This window comes from Schistocerca nitens, chromosome 4, assembly GCF_023898315.1.
Source record: "Schistocerca nitens isolate TAMUIC-IGC-003100 chromosome 4, iqSchNite1.1, whole genome shotgun sequence".
NCBI classification, from domain to species: domain Eukaryota; kingdom Metazoa; phylum Arthropoda; class Insecta; order Orthoptera; family Acrididae; genus Schistocerca; species Schistocerca nitens.
The window spans coordinates 966,452,733-966,470,556 of record NC_064617.1 but is presented as its reverse complement, the minus strand read 5'-3'; the positions used below and the strand labels follow the sequence as shown (position 1 = coordinate 966,470,556).

At 39.4% G+C, this 17,824-nt stretch overlaps 1 protein-coding gene across 3 annotated transcripts in view; it reads left to right on the top strand.

The window, feature by feature from the left end:
* LOC126253646 (rho guanine nucleotide exchange factor 10) overlaps positions 1 to 16,362 on the top strand; it is a 579,883-nt gene extending 563,521 nt beyond the window's left edge. For all 3 annotated transcript variants that reach the window (XM_049955149.1, XM_049955151.1, XM_049955150.1), the window contains 4 exons: positions 1,489 to 1,780; positions 6,679 to 6,813; positions 8,405 to 8,702; positions 13,430 to 16,362. In XM_049955149.1, coding sequence (XP_049811106.1) covers positions 1,489 to 1,780; positions 6,679 to 6,813; positions 8,405 to 8,702; positions 13,430 to 14,133 — 1,429 coding nt within the window. In that variant the 3' untranslated portion in view covers positions 14,134 to 16,362. The remainder of the gene's footprint in view (positions 1 to 1,488; positions 1,781 to 6,678; positions 6,814 to 8,404; positions 8,703 to 13,429) is intronic.
* Positions 16,363 to 17,824: the final 1,462 nt, after the last annotated feature.

Here is a 17,824-nt window from a genome sequence, read left to right as displayed (position 1 = left end):
GCAGTTGCATGTGGTCGCCCTCTGTTTCGTCGATGACCCAATTTCGGTAGCCAATGTGGTTTGGACTAGAGCACATCAGAAGTTTGCAGTTTGCCGTGTGTGTGTGTGTGTGTGTGTGTGTGTGTGTGTGTGTGTGTGTGTGTGTGTGTGTGTGTGTGTGTGCGCACTTTGAAAACAGCAGATGTGTGACCGCGACAGAGCTTTTGGCAAAGATTCAACATTCCTTGAAACAGTGCCATTTCTAATGCTAACACAACACAGTCAAGGATTGGCAGTCGGAGGAATTTGGTACCACAGAGATGCACATGGCCAACACACGTCCATCACAAACAAGAAAATGTGCAGCTGAAGAGAACAGCAGTTGAGTGTCATCAAGATGTTCTGCTCAAAGGCATGTTGTTTGACTGGAGTTTTCAGAGTGCAGTTCGATGAGGATTCTGTGTTTTGATTTGAATTTCCATCCCTTCAAAATATTGATGGCTCAAGAACTGAACCCAGCAGACCACGTCAACTGTCGAAATTTGTGGAGCAGATGCTTGTAGAGATCCCTTTGGAGGCATTCACTTCAGTAGTGGCAAGGCACATTTTCGCTACAGTGGGCTGTGAATAAACAAAATTTTTGCTACTGGGCTGAAATCATTCGCAAAAAGAGAGGGATGATGTGGGGTGGCCTGTGTGGTCACCAGATTTGAGCATTTGTTACTTCTTTCTTTGAGGATATCTTAAGGAAAACATTGCCCTTACACTCTACCAAAACTAAGGGAGTGGATTATTGAAGAAGTGAATGCCATACTCCACAATATGTGTAATTGAGCTGTTCATAACTTCAGAGATCTTCCCCAAAAGTGTATTGCTGCTAACAGCTGCTGGCTTCAGGACATTATTTTCGGCATTGAATCAATATAAAATGGTATTAAATTCTAGCTTTGAAAATAAGAATAATTTTTATCTATATACCACGATTTCTCTTCAAAACAGCTGAATTGGTTCTGCCGCACCGTATATAAATAAAATGAAACCAACTGTTCTACTATTCTGCAGAATATCTTGAGATTTTGCCAACCTCTTCCAGCAATGTTGCAGTTATAAGTTCATCATTTGATTTTTCCTCCCTTTTCTATCTACACTACTGCCACGTGATTGGAATATGATCATTAGAAAATTATACACATAAAGTGTCTATTCGGAAATAATATTTTTACTGGAGTGCACAATATTATTATGATGATGTATTTCTATAAGACTGCTCTTTCCTCCTCCTCCTCCTCCTCCTCCTATATAATATTATCCTGAGACATCTGCCACAACCACATTTCAATTTCATATTTTCCTATACTCGAACCTAATCTCTGTGGTGATAAATCATTTCTGAAAAGAGAAAAATAATTTCAAAGCAGTCATATAATAATTAGTCAACTAGTGCTATTAGATATTCAGTTTTAAAATTATTGGTCATGCAGTTGTTCCTGATATTTTCCACAAAAACAGGTTGGTGTTGTACAAAGCCTCAGAACCAGAACGTCAGGAGGAAGTTGGAAGTGTGGTAGTACCAGCAGTAGTAGTTCAGATCAGAGCACACGGAGAATCGGTGTTTGTGGCACTGGCAGATGGAAGCTTACAGAGGTTCCGCAAGGCTTCAGATGACACCTGGCTTCTTCGTGAACCGCAAACACTTTCATTAGGAATGGATCCTGTGTCAAGTCTTTTACCCATAAATTCTTGTCTATATGCTGCATGTGGGAAGAAAGTCTGGGTTCTGGGTCCATCAGGTGATGTGCAGGTGAGTGCCAGTCAGTAGACAATATTATTATTATTATTATTATTATTATTATTATTATTGAAGAATAGATTTTCTAGTGATACAGTGTTAAGTAATTTTGATGTGCGTTTGTATGTAATATTGCAAGAGTTTTATGTATTTGCATTTAATAGATCTGTCATTACTTTATGTGACAGTTTGTCAGTTTCTATGAAGTCTTTTTGCAAAGGACTTGTGAATGATAGATTATAAAGTCAAAACTAATATTGTTGAGATAGATTAAAATTGGCTACAGCAGTGAGAAGCACTTAAAACTGAATATACATGTATAAAAAGCATTACGTATGCAAACTTTCAGAGCCAGTGGCTCTTTCTTCTGGCAGAAGGGTTGAAGGGGGAGGAAGAGGGATAAGGAGAACGAGAACTGATCATTTTTGTTGAAACTGGGTATGTAGCAGTAATACCTGAAAGAGGGATAAAAAGGAGAAATAAGTTTCTGAGAAGGATGATATAGGATAGAATTGAAGTATCAGCTGTTCAGAAGACTGAAGAATATGGGTACACAGTAGACAAGTACACGTGTGCACAACACTGCGAAACTAAGTTTTAAAATTATGCTGCCAGCAACTGCGTGTGCATGATGTACTATGGCAAAAAATTGTTGGTGAAACTATTCAGGTTTTGAGGTCTTCTAATTTTTACAACACGAAACTGTCAGTTGTTTGTTTTTTAGATTACTGTGTGTTTCAATAAATGGGACATAAAGTCAGAAACTATGAAAATTGTTGGCATATGAGCTGTTATTGTATTCATAGTTGCTTTCGGGATGTTAATGATAATTATTTCAAGAATATTTCAGGAATAAAGTGTGAGGCAGCCATGCAGAGAAGACGGTTCTTCATAATATGAACATAGAAAGATTGGTGATGTCAGCTTTAATGAGCAAAATGGAGACCCAAAGAAATAATAAAATTAATGAGAGTCTGTAGGGATCGGGTCGTGACCCGTAAAGTGACATGTGGAACGGCTGATGGCAGGCCAGAATGAAGCGCCATCTTCTCGCCTGAATGTGGGCTATAGGTGCAATGGTAACTGTACTCAAAAAGTGTACTGTCACTAAAACAACCCTGATTAAATAATGGTTTGCTCGTGCCAATTACGAGGACACGAGTTGTAGCCAGAGGGTAGATTATTGGCTTCAGTGAGGCATGGGGCCGCGAGTGTGCATCATATTGATGATGACGACATGCGGGAAGCCACAGCTGCTGGTGTCCACACTTGCATGAAATGCTGTTGCAAGTGTCATCCCACTGATAAGGGAAGACGGTGATTGCAGTGACGACATAGTGGAACAGACAGCGGTAAACTCTAGTACCCAGCATGTTCTAAGACAAAGCTGTATGTCCACACTGGATGGTGATTAGTAGTATTGAGAGCCCACGAGGACTTGTAAACGGCAACAGTGTAGGTGGGCAAGCCCTAGCCCAGGCTCGACATGTGACCCACCAGGGAGGTAGTCGTCAACAGAAGGAAAGTCGCCTAGCAGGCGAACCAGTTTTGCCACGATGTCGAGTTGTCTCCGTACGAAGTCCAACTTTTGACACCTACAGCTAATGGGGCGAAGTTACGGGCTTGTGTAGTCTGTGACACTCAGCATCACAGACACGTCTGGATACTACCTGACAAGGGAACCTCCCCATCGCACCCCCCTCAGATTTAGTTATAAGTGGGCACAGTGGATAGGCCTTGAAAAACTGAACACAGATCAATCGAGAAAACAGGAAGAAGTTATGTGGAACCGTGAAAAAAATTAGTAAAATATACAAACTGAGTAGTCCATACGCATGATGGGCAACATCAAGGAGAGTGCGAGCTCAGCAGCGCCGTAGTCCCGTGGTTAGCGTGAGTAGCTGCGGACCGAGAGGTCCTTGGTTCAAGTCTTCCCTCGACTGAAAATTTTACTTGTTTTATTTTCGCAAAGTTATGATCTGTCCGTTTGTTCATTGACGTCTCTGTTCACTGTAATAGGTTTAGTGTCTGTGTTTTGCGACCGTACCGCAAAACCGTGCGATTAGTAGACGAAAGGACGTGCCTCTCCAATGGGAACCGAATCGCAAGGTCATAGGTCAACCGATTCCTACACGGGAAAACACGTCTGATACATGCTACACGACACTGGTGACGGCACATGCGTCACATGACAGGAATATGTTATCGACCCACCTAACTTGTACACTTAGCGAATGGGTAAAAAGATTCTTCTACCTTGCCCGATTTAGGTTTTCTTGTAGATGTGATAATCACTCCCAAAATAGTGATGACAACGTAAGAGTTTGTCACATAAACTGAAAATAAAAAATTAAAATTTTCACTCAAAGGAAGACTTGAACCTAGGACCTCTTGTTCCGTAGCTGCTCTCGCTAACCACGGGACCACGGAGCAGCTTACGTTTCAGCGTCTCTGATGTTGCCTATCTTCGCATGGACTACTGAGTTTGTATATTTTACTGATTTTTTTCATAGTTCCACACAACTTCTTCCTGTTTTCTCGATTGATCTGTGTTCAGTTTTTCAAGGTCTATCCACTGTGCCAACTTATAACTAAATCTGAGGGGGGTGCGATGGGGAGGTTCCCTTGTGAGAATATCAGACAGTGACAATGGTGGTTATTTGTGAGCTAGTCAGTGAATATTTCTCCAGTGCTTGCACTTCCACTGCAGAATCCGTTGCGGGCTGGAGCAGCAGTGCATTCTCACTGGACAATGATCATTTTGTTTTCTCATGTTATATAAAACTGTTAATATAAACTGGTGTGCAAAACTTAAGAATGAAAGTAACTGTAGTGCGGTGTATTACTGACAGGTTACATAGCTCGATGAAAGTTGGAGCAAACATAGAAAGAACTGCTACAGTGTAGTACAGTAGGTAACTGAAAGAAATACACAATGAGACGAACAGAAATGATACTTTAATTAAGTACAATACTTACTCTGGAGTCACAGTGATATCAGTTCACGATTTTTGATAGGGTGTGTGGTCACCGCGAATATCACTGTATGTTCTGTATCATGCAACGTACTCCTGTGCTGGCCACAAGGTTCATAACCAGTTCTTGTGGTAAGGCATTCCATTCCTTCACAACCACAGTTGACTAACACCAAATGACTGTTGGTGCCTGTGTACATGCTGCAGTATGTCTCCCCAATGTATTCCACATGTGCTCAGTGGGATTTAAATCGGGATCAGCCGAGCCGGTCCATTTGCCAAATATCCACTCATTCCGAGGGTTGCTCCAGCTGCACTGTTCAGTGTGGTCATACACTGTCATCATAAAAAATGAAGTCGTGGCCTAATGCACCCCTGAAAAGATGTATGTCTGGAAGGAGTACAGTGTTGCAATAGCATTGACCAGTGAGTGTACAGGATTCAAAGACTTGTAGATCAGTAAGCCTATGCAACATTATGCCTCCCACACACAACAACACCAGGACCATCAAAACGATCATGTTCAACAATGTTCATGCGTGCATTACATGTTCCACCTTTTCCTTTATGAGGGTAAGTCCATCATTGCTACTCAGACTGAATCTGCTCTCACCTGAGAAGAGCACGACCCCACTCCTCACTAGACCAGTCCCTGTGCTCTTGATACCACAGCAAATGATGCTGCCAGTGTGTCAACAGAACACAACTCACTGGTCGTCAGGCAAAGAGATCACCTCCACGCAGTCACTGTGCTGCTGTGGAGTGAGAGATTCCGTGCCTTGCCAACCTGCTAAATGTGATCACAGTTGATCCACTGTTTGACACGGGTCCCCTCTTGCCTATTGCACAATGTAGTGGTCCTGCAGCTGTAATTGACCGTGGTTGGCCACCACCTACCTTTTGAGCAGCAGTGCCAGTGGTTTGGAATGCTACCCATTCAGGTGAAACAATGCTGTGAACAGTACCAAACTGCTGGACTAGACGCATCACACTTTGTCGTCTTTACACCTTCCTGATGGCTCTTCCCCACGTGAAGTCGCTGTGTTCGGACAATGTTGTAATGAAGAACATCGTCGCTTGCTGCTCGACACGTGCACTGCCTTTCCCCACTCGTAAAATAGTCCCATCTTGTGGGACCAGCCCCATTTGGCACCATTGTCACACTGACCACATGCGATTTGACGTCCAACTTTGTGTGCATGACTGGGATACCTCTGGCAAAATGCTCCTGCATATCCTATCCACCAAGTAGTTAATATGTTACAGTAATTTATCTCTCTCATCCTTAAGTTTTGCAGAGCAGAGTATGTGCTGTACTGAGCTACCATGTGAAATCTTACATTTCAAATATATTTTAAGGACTCGAGTTGAGTTTAAATTTTGCTTTGATATGATTTACAGTGCTACTATAACTTGAAAAAATGCATTTTGTTGAGTTTGATAGAAATCCTCTCCTTTTCTACATTTGTGAGTGATGTATTTCAGCAACACTTCTCTCTACAGGTCACAAACACACTTGTGAAATCGGATGAGTTATCTTATTTCACTATTTGTGAGCATTTAATTTCCTATTGCAGCATATATGACAAAACTGTTACAAAAGCACGTCAGCATTGTATTCTATTAATAAATTCGTACATTTTGCAAATGGGCTATGAAAAGATTAAAAAGGTGACATAATATCAAACTGTGTAGTGAAGTTCTAGGCCATTCATATTTCTTTTCCCCTGCAACTGATGTATTAAATTTACTAACTCAATATCTTAGTGTGTTGAATAGATTTCATAGGGCAAATACAAAAGAACAAGACTTGAGAAAATGGTTAGACATTGTGAAACAAAAGAAACAGCCTTTTGAGATGTATTTGATTTATATTTAACCATAATGTGTATGTTACACGTATTTTAACATCTTCAAAATCTTTCATCTGTACAGAAAAACTTCAGTGTGCAACACGAACATGTTGGCAGTGTGAATCTGATGGCACATTCTGGTATTGGATTGTGGATATCTTTAAAAAATTCCAGCACGATATGCCTGTACCACACAGAGACCTTCAAGCATCTACAGGTACGAAAGATATTTGCAATAGTTAAAACAATAATATGGCAGTGCGGGAGTGTCTACCTACCTGTCAGGAAGCCAAGAACACGTGTAGCATATCTGAAACATAAGTTATATTACCTGGTCTCTGCCTTCTATTGGAACGTAAAAGATATACAGAAGAAAGTTGATGCTTCTTTTGTATAGCTTGTGTGTTCCTCTAAGAAGGGGGCTATCAGTTCAAAAAGAAGATACTAATTTTCAGTAAGTTGGGCTTGCTGTAGATCTCCTGTATATGCTTACATTGTTGTTATTAGTGTCTATGTTTTACACTTAGAATTTACCGTATTTACTCAAATCTAAGCCGCACTCGAATCTAAGCCGCACCTGAAAAATGAGACTCGAAATCAGGGAAAAATTTTTTTCCCGAATTTAAGCCGCACCTGAAATTAGAGACTCTAAATTCAAGGGGAGAGAAAAGTTTTAGGCCACCCCTCCAAATAGAAACAAAGTTGGTCCATTGTAACATGAGTCACAATTGAGGTCGAATGGATGAAGATACAGCTACAGTAGTTTGGTTCGAGTAAAAGCTTAACAGTTAAGCTTTACCGAATAGCCATTGCTATGTGTCAGACGCTCTGTCTGTATTTATACAGGTACCCTTCCTTTTTCACGTGCTTCGTCTGGTTTGAATCAATTGCTTATTTTGCTTTGATCTGATAAGTGCTGTTCTCTTTGTTGGCTGAAAATGCATTATTGTACTGTGTCATGCATTGTTTGTCGCATTCTGATAATGAGTGTTTAGGACCTGTCGCCGCTCGCGGCATGGCCCTCTTTTGTGCGCACTACCGCGGCTTACAATTAAAAAAAGAGAGGAATTGTCTCGTAACCGAAACAACGGCAAGAGACTGCTATTTGTTGTTACTTACACTGCTGCTTTCTTTGATAATGATCAACAAGAACCAAATAATAGACTGCGTATGATAGAATTATGTCGAACGAGAGTTTAGCAAAAATTTTTGTCCGTTTGAAAATCTTCGCAGACGCCGCTTTAGTACATTACATTCTGCACAGAAATTAGTCATCTTAGATTTGTGCTTCATTTCTGACTGTATCACTATTCATCATAAGAATAATATGAATATAAACATGACAGGATATGTATATTCTTCTGCGTTTGCTATTGTCTCACTCTAGATTCATAGTTTATTAGGCAGACATGATTTAAATGAGATAACAGCGAACACGAAAGAATACATGGCATAATGTTTACATTCTTCTACCTTTTCTTTTAATTTATTTACTGATGCATAGGTTTTGGCGCCAGTATTTATCTTTGTGCCTGCAAAGCAAGCCTTTGTAGCACTACATATATTAGACGGCAGAAGTTAGTTGTGGTGGCACCTACCAACATTTTTCAGAACTTTTGCTTACTTTGCACTCGATTCTAAGCCGCATGCGGTTTTATGGATTACAAAAACCGGAAAAAAAGTGCGGCTTAGATTTGAATAAATACGGTACATTTTATATTTTCAATCAGTTACTGATCTACCAGCTCTGTCTGTTTGTGCATATAAATCCTTGGTATTATAATACAATAAGATACATTTCATTTCAGGACATCAACATTGCTTCAAATATTGCATGCCTCCCTCGAGGCAGTGGGAATGGAGGACCTGTAACGGTAACAGCCCTTATGGCTTGTAAGGGTTTACTTTGGGTTGGCACAGATGCTGGTGTCTGCCTGACAGTGCCTCTGCCTCGACTTGAAGGTGTGCCCATCATCTCGGGGCGTGTTAACATTTCATATCATGCCCACTTTGGTCCTATTTCATTCCTACTGGCACTGCAGCCTCGCAGCAACAAAGAATTTACACATCAAGAACCCCAGAATCAGCCGTCACCTGCTTCTGTTGGTAAGAACATTTTTGATTTTATGATACAAATGCAATATGACTAAAATATAAGGCTAGTGGTAATTGATGGCAGTAGAATATTTTGGTTCAATGGATTAAATTGGTGCCTATTGTTTAGGAGATACCATTGAGACAATAAAAGATTCTGGTCATTCCTTTCCCTAATTTATTAGAAAAGTGAGGACTACAGGTTACATTAAAATTAAAAAGGTGGTACAGTAGTTCAGATCAGATTGATAGCATCCAAAATGGAAAGCTGTTTTTGACAAGTCAAATAAAGGAAAATGAAACGTGTAATGACAGTGATAACAAGCACCATACTGAAGCTTATCAACAGTTGGACCTCTCTCTCTTGCTCACATTTCAAGTATGTATGCATGGAATTGCATCAAGCCAGTCTCAGGACTGAAGACCACAACAACAACAATGCATGGAATTACTCTTAAATCATGCTGTATGAAGATTGCAAGACTGTACTTCACAGTCATTGATCATCATCAAATTTTGCAGGGTTGTTTCAAAACTAATGTCATGCCCAGTGTTTTTCATCTACGTCTACATGGATACTCTGCAAATCACATTCAGGTGCCTGGCAGGGAGTTCATCGAACCACCTTCACAATTCCAAACTCATATAGCGCATGGAAAGAATGAACACCTATATCTTTCTGTACGAGCTCCTATTTCCCTTATTTTATCGTGGTGATCATTTCTCCCTATGTAGGTCAGTGTCAACAAAATATTTTTGCATTCGGAGGAGACAGTTGGTGATTGGAATTTTGTGAGAAGATTCCATCGCAACAAAAAATGCCTTTCTTTTAATGATTTCCTGTCCAAATCCTTTATCATTTCTGTGGAACTCTCTCCCATATTTTGCGATAGTACAAAACGTGCTGACAGCCCACAACAGTGGTGCCCATCCACTGCAGCCTCAAGCTGTGTAACGAAAGCCGTCACAGCCTGAAGCTCAGACCGAAGTGTCACCAACTCGACTTGCATCCCCACACAACAATCGCAGTCCCTGTTCATACTAAAGACCGTAGAAAACTAAACTATGCAGATAAACGGACTATCGCACCGTGCTGTGCATCTCTACTCTAGACCCTGGCGGAAACACAGGAACTGTGTATAGTAATATGCAGATATTTGAAAACCTAACTACCAAAGCACTCAGGTGAAACTAAATAATTTGCCCCTGATTAGGAACTTGTAATATGTCACAAAATCGGTTTACTTTCAAAAACGAAAATGCGACAACTGTAGCTATTAGAGTTTGAGTTTACACACAGAAACTCAAGAAACTAAACTATTAATGTAAACAGATGACACAATAAAATTCGCTCCTGGTTAGGAACTCGTAAATGACACAAAAGCGGTTACTTCCCAGTTGCTGCGTCTGTCTCGGTCGGCTATTTTCTCTTTACCAAAATACTATTTGTATAGGTCAGTCTTTGTATAATTTATGCTGTAGTATGATCACTGGATTGTGTAAGTGGTTAATATTATATATTAAGCACAACACTATTTGTTTTGAGTGAGCCTCTTCACATCATCATAGTTAAATACTGCTCAGTGAAGTGATAAAAGTATAGCCAAAAGTGTGATGAACATGAAGTACCATGCCGGTAAGTACACATTTCTTCAGACAACTGGCTTTTTTATTCAGAAACTGCTTGAAATTTCTGTGGTGCAATCACTAGAACATGAGTGATGTATAGATGTCTTTCTATTTCAAGTTATCAAAAAGCAGCACAGTGTAAATGAGGCAAAGCTATCAAACACATTTGAATAAATCCATAAGGGGAAAAAAAAAGAAATATGGCTATTCAAGAACTATTTTGCCTCCCTTCAGTTCTTGTTTTAAGTAACCCAAATGCCCTTTACCATGTCTGCTACCTTTCTTTCTTTCTTTCTGTCACCTCTCAGTTTCCTCTTATGAGGATGATTTGATAAGTGGAGTAAATTTCCATGAAAGTATGGATTTGGTCAACTGGGGTCGAAAATGGAAAAAACGAAGGTTCGTGGTATTATTAAACGTTCTCATTCGAGAGGTTGAACTGCCTCACAGATCAAAACATAAATGGATGAAGTACACATTGACTTGACACCATCATTGAAGACCATTTACTTTTGGATTAATGAATTTAAATGTAGTTGGACAAGCACTGGAGACATTGATTGCACTCTGACCATCCAATTGAGGTCACCACAAAGGAAACCATGATACAGTAATGCAAGACTGGCAAACAAAAATTCGTGAGATTTCTGAGACTGTAAGATTCTCAACTGAGTGCATGCATAATATCTTGCATGATGAATTGGCTATGAAGAAGCTCTGTGTGAGGTGGGCGCTGCAATTGCTAACAGTCGACCAAAAGTGCATTTGGCACAACATTTCAACACAGTGTCTGTTGATGTTTAATCACAATCTGCAAGACCTTTTGCAGCGATTTGCGACTACTTATGAAACCTGGATCCATTGTTACACAGCAGAGTCAAAATGACAATCAGGGCAATGAACAACACTTCTTAAAGCGCATGAAAAAAGGCAAAGACTATTTTATGAACCTCCAACATACTGGAATAACTGCAGATCAGCAACTCCTAATCAGCACAGTGAAAAATCAGCCAGTTGGGGGAAAAAAAAAAAAAAAATTCCATCCTTGGCTGGTTTTTTTATTGTACTAAAGACCATTTTGTCAACTGGTAACTTGATGCCCATTGGTTTTTCGGATTACCAAGGACTAATTCAAAATCAGTATTTTTTTCTTGCTTTTTTACAAGACTAATCAAACGAACCTCGTGTTTAATGAACAAGAACATCAAGTTTGGTGTCTACTTGTCTGACTGTTACCAAATTTTGAACTTTCTGGAAATACTGAACCAAAGATCACAACTGTTACAGCAGGGTGTATACACTTCGGGACAATCAGGAAATCTGGGAAAAACCCGGGAATTTTTCATTGTTTTAGTCTTGAGTTAAATTTTTGTAATTTTGACTGGTAAGACCTGATAGTCTAACAAAGAATTTTACCGTCTCCCACTACTGCAGAATAATACTGCAGCAATAAAGCGTAGACGACAGAATGAAACCAGAATAAAATTTAATTTGCAAGGGACCATTTACAACAACGTACAGTGCACATACAAGTGCTTGACTAAAGCAAAATTTGTAAAACACTTTAGGGCAAAGATAGTGGAATATTTCATAATAGCAAACTACTTCCGATGAGCTGACGTCATAACTGTTACGTTAATTTTGTTTTGAGCAGTTGCCAGTGGGCTCCTGCGCATGCACAGTTCAGTCAGTAAGTTCCCCTTCTGGCTACTTGAAGTGTAGCTGTAGCAGTATCAAGAAGCAGTCATGCTACCCAGAAAAATTTTTCTGGCGCGTCTAAGCTGCCAGATTCGTGCATGTGCGGAGCAGTCTGGGTTGTAGTGGGGAGGGGGATAGTGACCCGTGTTTACGTTTGATGATTTTGCTGCTTTCTCTTCGTTCACAGTTCACACATCAAATGAAAATAAAACTGATTTCTGTTGCCGGTAGCTATCAACTGAATTAAAATACATTCACTTACTTATGGAAGGCTAAAATTGTTAGTAATTTCAGTTTTCTGATTTTATTTTATTTCCACATTTTTGGCAGTCGAGCATTAATTGCCTTGCACAACAATGAAGCTATTTTTGTTGGTTTGCTAAATAAATGGGCTTTTATTAATCGTTTCTGCAGATGCAGTCAATTTATAAGGAACGAAATGTTTCATTCCACACTAGTAGCTAGTTTCAACTGTTCGCTGAATTTCAAGTGCACATTTTCATCTTCTGGCATATACTGCATTATGACATAATAAAGAACCAAACATGGTAGACAATACAGTACTGGTACTCCAAGAAAATCTGCATCCCAAAAAGTGCACTGAAAAGCCTAATATCAGGTTGGGGCCTACTTAATTGTAAATCTGGACATATGAATGTGGCCTTTAAGCCGATTTATGCATTTTACTTTGGTTTACGAAATTTCTATGACCGTGGAGTATCCACTGATGCCCCATTTCTTTTATCATGACATGTAAGAACTCGTAATGCTGTATGTGTAGGAACATACGGTGTTCCTAAGTCACCGTAGCTGCCCATGCACCTGCTGAAATGAACCCATGTCGAAGAGGTTGTGGGAAAATATTGCGAATTATTCTTTGAAAGTACCAACCACTTGGAATAATTTCGAGCCCAGAAGACCAGACATACTGTCATTGTTCAAAATTTTACTGGCACATTTGTGTGATGTATCTTAGTGTAACATACGCTAAACATATGCTAAAAAAGACCAGTAATGTATGTGAAAGCTTTGCTTTTCATGTAGCTACACTATGTACATTAATTTAAATCGTTAACTTTTCCTATTTGTGTCTTCACGTTGCGTAACAGTAATATTGCTATTGGCTGACTACATCACGTGTCCTATGCTCTGAATATCTGCTGTCATTGGCTGGCAAGATCATGTGACATGAGATGTGATTGGCTTACAAAAGTACATTGGAATCCGTATTTCAATGCTCCGGAAATTAACATGTTGTGTTTGGTGAAATTCGCCGTAATACAAAAATATGCAGCGTACATGTTGTTGCACATCAAAGATCTTTCCAAAATGTGTTTCTTTTTTCTTCCTCTTCTTTCGTAACAATTAGAACTAATATCACAAAAATTAAAGTCGTGTACATTATCCCACAGGTGGAGGTGACTTATCATCAGAGACATCATCGTCATCCTCTGTAGTACGAAATGACGTGCATCTCGGGAGCCCTGTGGTACTAAGGCGTCGAAGACCGAGGGATATCGACCCACTCGCTCGTGGTTCGAAGACACTTCCTCGGGGACTAGGAGGTGGCTCAGCTGCTTCATCTGCTTCTGGTGATGGATGTGATGTGTACGGACTGTATGGAGAACTGATGTATGTGCGGGACTATGAGGGTGAAGGACGAGCTGGCACAGGAGGTGTTACAGATGGTGGCGTAGGTGGTACGGCAACAGATGCCGGTTATGGTTCACTCCGGCGCAGTGACCCCGAGCTGGCAGCAGTGCCAGGTCGTGTGAGCACTCTAGATCGCAGGCTTCTTTTAGCAGCAGGTCGACCCAGATCTTTGGACTTGTCCTCGTGGTCTGTCGACTCACGAGCGTCGACATCGTCGGGATCTGAAGATGCCAGCCGACCGGTCGACAATCTTGTTCAGTGTCCTCCAACTCCAATTCCATTGCCACCCGATCCCGAACCTCGCCAGCCTCCGCCGCCCCACGATCCGGGTGCCGTTCCTCGGCGCACAGTCGTCACACTGATGGGTGGGCGTGGCTATGTCAACTGGAGGCAACAGGGCAAAGGGGGTCCAGAACCAAACAGTAATGATGCACATATTGTAATCTGGGAAATGAAACTGTGACGGTACACTGAGAAGTTTCGTGTTACGTGAATTTGAGCATGTTTATCACATACCTTTGCTGGTATGTAAGTATATGAATGGCAGGACCAGAGGGCTCTTACGACCTGGTTGTCTTCTTAAGAATTGAGGTGTAAGAGCTGTCATGCCCCCTTGGGTTGAGGCCTCCGACTGGTCATGTTAATTATAGCGAAAGCCAACTGAGATGTTTTTGTTATACTTAAGAACTTCGGTTGTCCTGATTAATTCTGGGTACCTGTAAAAAATAAAAGTGAAATTTCTCTCTCTGAGAACTGACTTTAATTATGAAGATGCTCTGGTGTCAGAACAGAGAGGTAATGGTTTACGCTTTTGCTGTGCATTTGTGATGATATGTGTAATACTTTGATGTTGCACATATGTAAATAGATAGCAGGAATGTTATTACTTATCCAGCAGTATCTGCTGATAAATGTTTTTGATGACATGTAAGTCTCTGTTGAACTGAATTAGAAAAATGTTCAGTGCTTAAAGTCATTTGGTTCCTTATTTGTGTAGATGGCAGTTCAGTGTAATGCAGTGGACCACAATCCTCCCTCCCTTCCCATATAATGGATGAAGATCTCTTATTCGCTGCCTTTTGTGGTTTTTATACTGGACTGCTCAACAGTTTCAAAGAACGCTAACATTTCTAAGTTATTGTATCTGACTGAGATATTTGAATTGTTATGTCAGTTATAGTTTTCAGAAACTTGGGGGCCAAATTAATGCTACAAAGTGGCTCCTGAGCTACTGCTGGCTCTCATGATCACTCTTGTACATGTTCCCCCTTTTTCCTTTGTTTGTCATGATACTACAGAATTTTGCTTTAATCTCAAGACTGAATAAATGTGTGGAGGAGGTTGCAAAACCAGGAGGATAGTTCCTCGTCTGTCTTTCCTTCACCAAATTATTAATTAGTAAACTTGTTATTTAGAAATGTTTATATACCACATTTCCAAGGGTGTCACTGTGATTAGGTTCTGTAAAACACTTTGCGATATGTACTTCACTGGTAAATAGTGGGTGTACACAGTGACTGTGCAGATGAAAATTTTATCATATTGTGTAGCTTAAAAATTCTGTTTTATTTACCATCTGTGATAATAAAAGCTCATCTTCAATGACAGCTGATGTGTACACTGCCCCTTCAGAATTATTCTGGCTTTTTGAGGCACATATAATTACGAATTGCTAATGGAAGTTTGGTTTTGTGGAAGAGGCATGAGATCCACTAGAACTGAAAAACATTAAGCAACACCTATACATAGACAGTTTGTTCTCATTCTGCCTACATCCCATCATCTAAAACATTTTCATGTTTCTCTAATATTTATCTGTTACTGCACATATCTTGTCAGAATCATACATGGAGGCACACTGAATGTATGTGCACAAACTATTTTCTGTCAAGCCTCTAAAGTTTCTTCTTCTTCTGATATGTATCTATAATAAAGAAAGTACAAATTTGATTGAAAAAAATTTTTTTTTTTTAGATGAAAAGCATTATTTCATTCGTACGGCTTTAGTTAAACGTTCACAGTTACATTTAGTACAGTCTCTGCAGTAAACATTAACATAGCTATCAGCTACAAAACATATTATGAAGTATTTTCACATAATTGATTTTCTGTGAATGTCTTAATATTATCAAACTTTATTTGGCTCTTTACTTTGTGAACACTACTCCCTCAGATCTTCATGCTTTCTTCTGTATTTTTGTTGCACAATAGAAGTACTGCACAAAATGACAAACATGATGAAGTGTTACAGAGTTAACAAGGAACTTGAAAAGTGTTACCAAAACTGGTTAACTGCAGCCAATTAAATATCTGTATATGAAAGTGAGATGTTGATAAAATCACTTATTACATTTTCCATGTACACAGTGTATTATAATTAATTTTTAAAAAATCTATTTTAAAGCATTTATCCAAAGTTACTAGATTTAAGACTAAGATGTAAGTTATTGCAGTATTTAAAATTTAAATGAACTATCATTTCGAGATGACTCTTACTTAATCTCATGTTTTGAAACAAAAAAATAATGTTGGCAGTTCATTGTATATTTCTGCATGTCTTTTTGTTTAATAGACTTTTTCAGTGAACAATCCAGAAACAAAATGTATTATTTGACATAAAACTGTTACATCACTGAGATTCCTCATTGCATAAATTACAGTTTGTTACACAATAAAAATTTAACATTTTTAATGTTGTCTGTAATTTTTATCTGCTAAGAAACTCACACTACCTTCCTAATTGTTTAGTTATAATAACTGTGTAATTTTGATTGGTGCTCACATCTGGGAGACCCAAAATAAATTTCTAGTACTACAGAAGGAAAAATGTCCATACCTGAAAAAACACACACACACACACACACACACACACACACACACACACACTGTTAGGCTCACAATGTAATATAATGCCTTCTCTTTGTAGTCTGATAGTTCCTACTTAGCCGGTACTGACCTGTAAGGAGGAAGAAAGAGAAGCTCTTTCTGGTACCTTGACCTGCTATGTATCATCTATTACTTCTTACTGAATGCAAGCTGATTATTTGTTGATGTCGACTTCTTGCATTTGGCAGCGAGCTTTGCTTTCGCCTGTACTTGAAATTCCCATCTTTCATTTTGAGTGTGTATGTCTGCACTCCCCTGTTGAGGGGATGCAGCTTTCTTGTCATGGTAGTTCGTCTCAATTTATCTTTACACTTAATTTCTGATGTTTGAAGCTCTTTTCTTTGTGCTCGTAAGCCAGGTCATTGTAGTTTAGGATTTCATGTTGAAAAAACCAAATATATTCTTACTCAAACTTTTTTCATCCATTTGTTTGAATAACCATCACTCAGGAACAAACAGGGTTCAGATGCATAGCAAACTACTGGTTTCGGAGCTGTTGTAAAATAACATATGCTGATGTTCTGAAAAAGGAATGTTTTAGTAGATTGTTCAAGGTTCCGTAGTCTTTCTGGAAGTCGTTCTTTGTCCAAACTTGTTTTCATGGTGGTCTTGCCTAGGTATTTCTACCTCATTCAGACTTCCTTATTGAATGGGAATACTGAGAAACTCCAAATGTCCATTTTGTGACAGGACTGTTATTTTGATTTTGTGCTTTAAACGCATATGCCAGTCATGATATAGAGAAATCACGTACATTCTAGCATTTTTTGCATTGTTATGCAGCCATTGTATCACCTTAACTGAAGAGAAACCCCACACTTGTGAAAGATTTGAACTTCTTGAAATTTTAAATTTTCAGCACTGTTATAAACAGAGAGAATAAATGATATTGTCTCTTACTCTTTGCTTTAATTGATTTATTTTGTTATTTGTGCTGAAACGTTAGACAGTGGTGATGCTAGTGAAAAATGTCTGGAAATAACGAAGAAAGAAGGAAGAATGCAGTGGAGTTTCCAAAACATACAGCCATAAAATGAGAAAGGGTGCAGAAAGAAGCATATATAAATTGGAAAGGGGCTAGAGATGAACCAAAATGTCATGGTTATGATTGCAGGTGAGTTCCGACCTGAAACTTAGTGTTGCTTCAAAATTGAGAGTTAATTACAGTAGAACCTCTCTAATCTGACTTCTGATGTTCTGACTCCCCACTTATTCCGACTATCCCATTTTCGGTGTTTGGTCTCCAAAATGGATCAGTGGACAGTTGA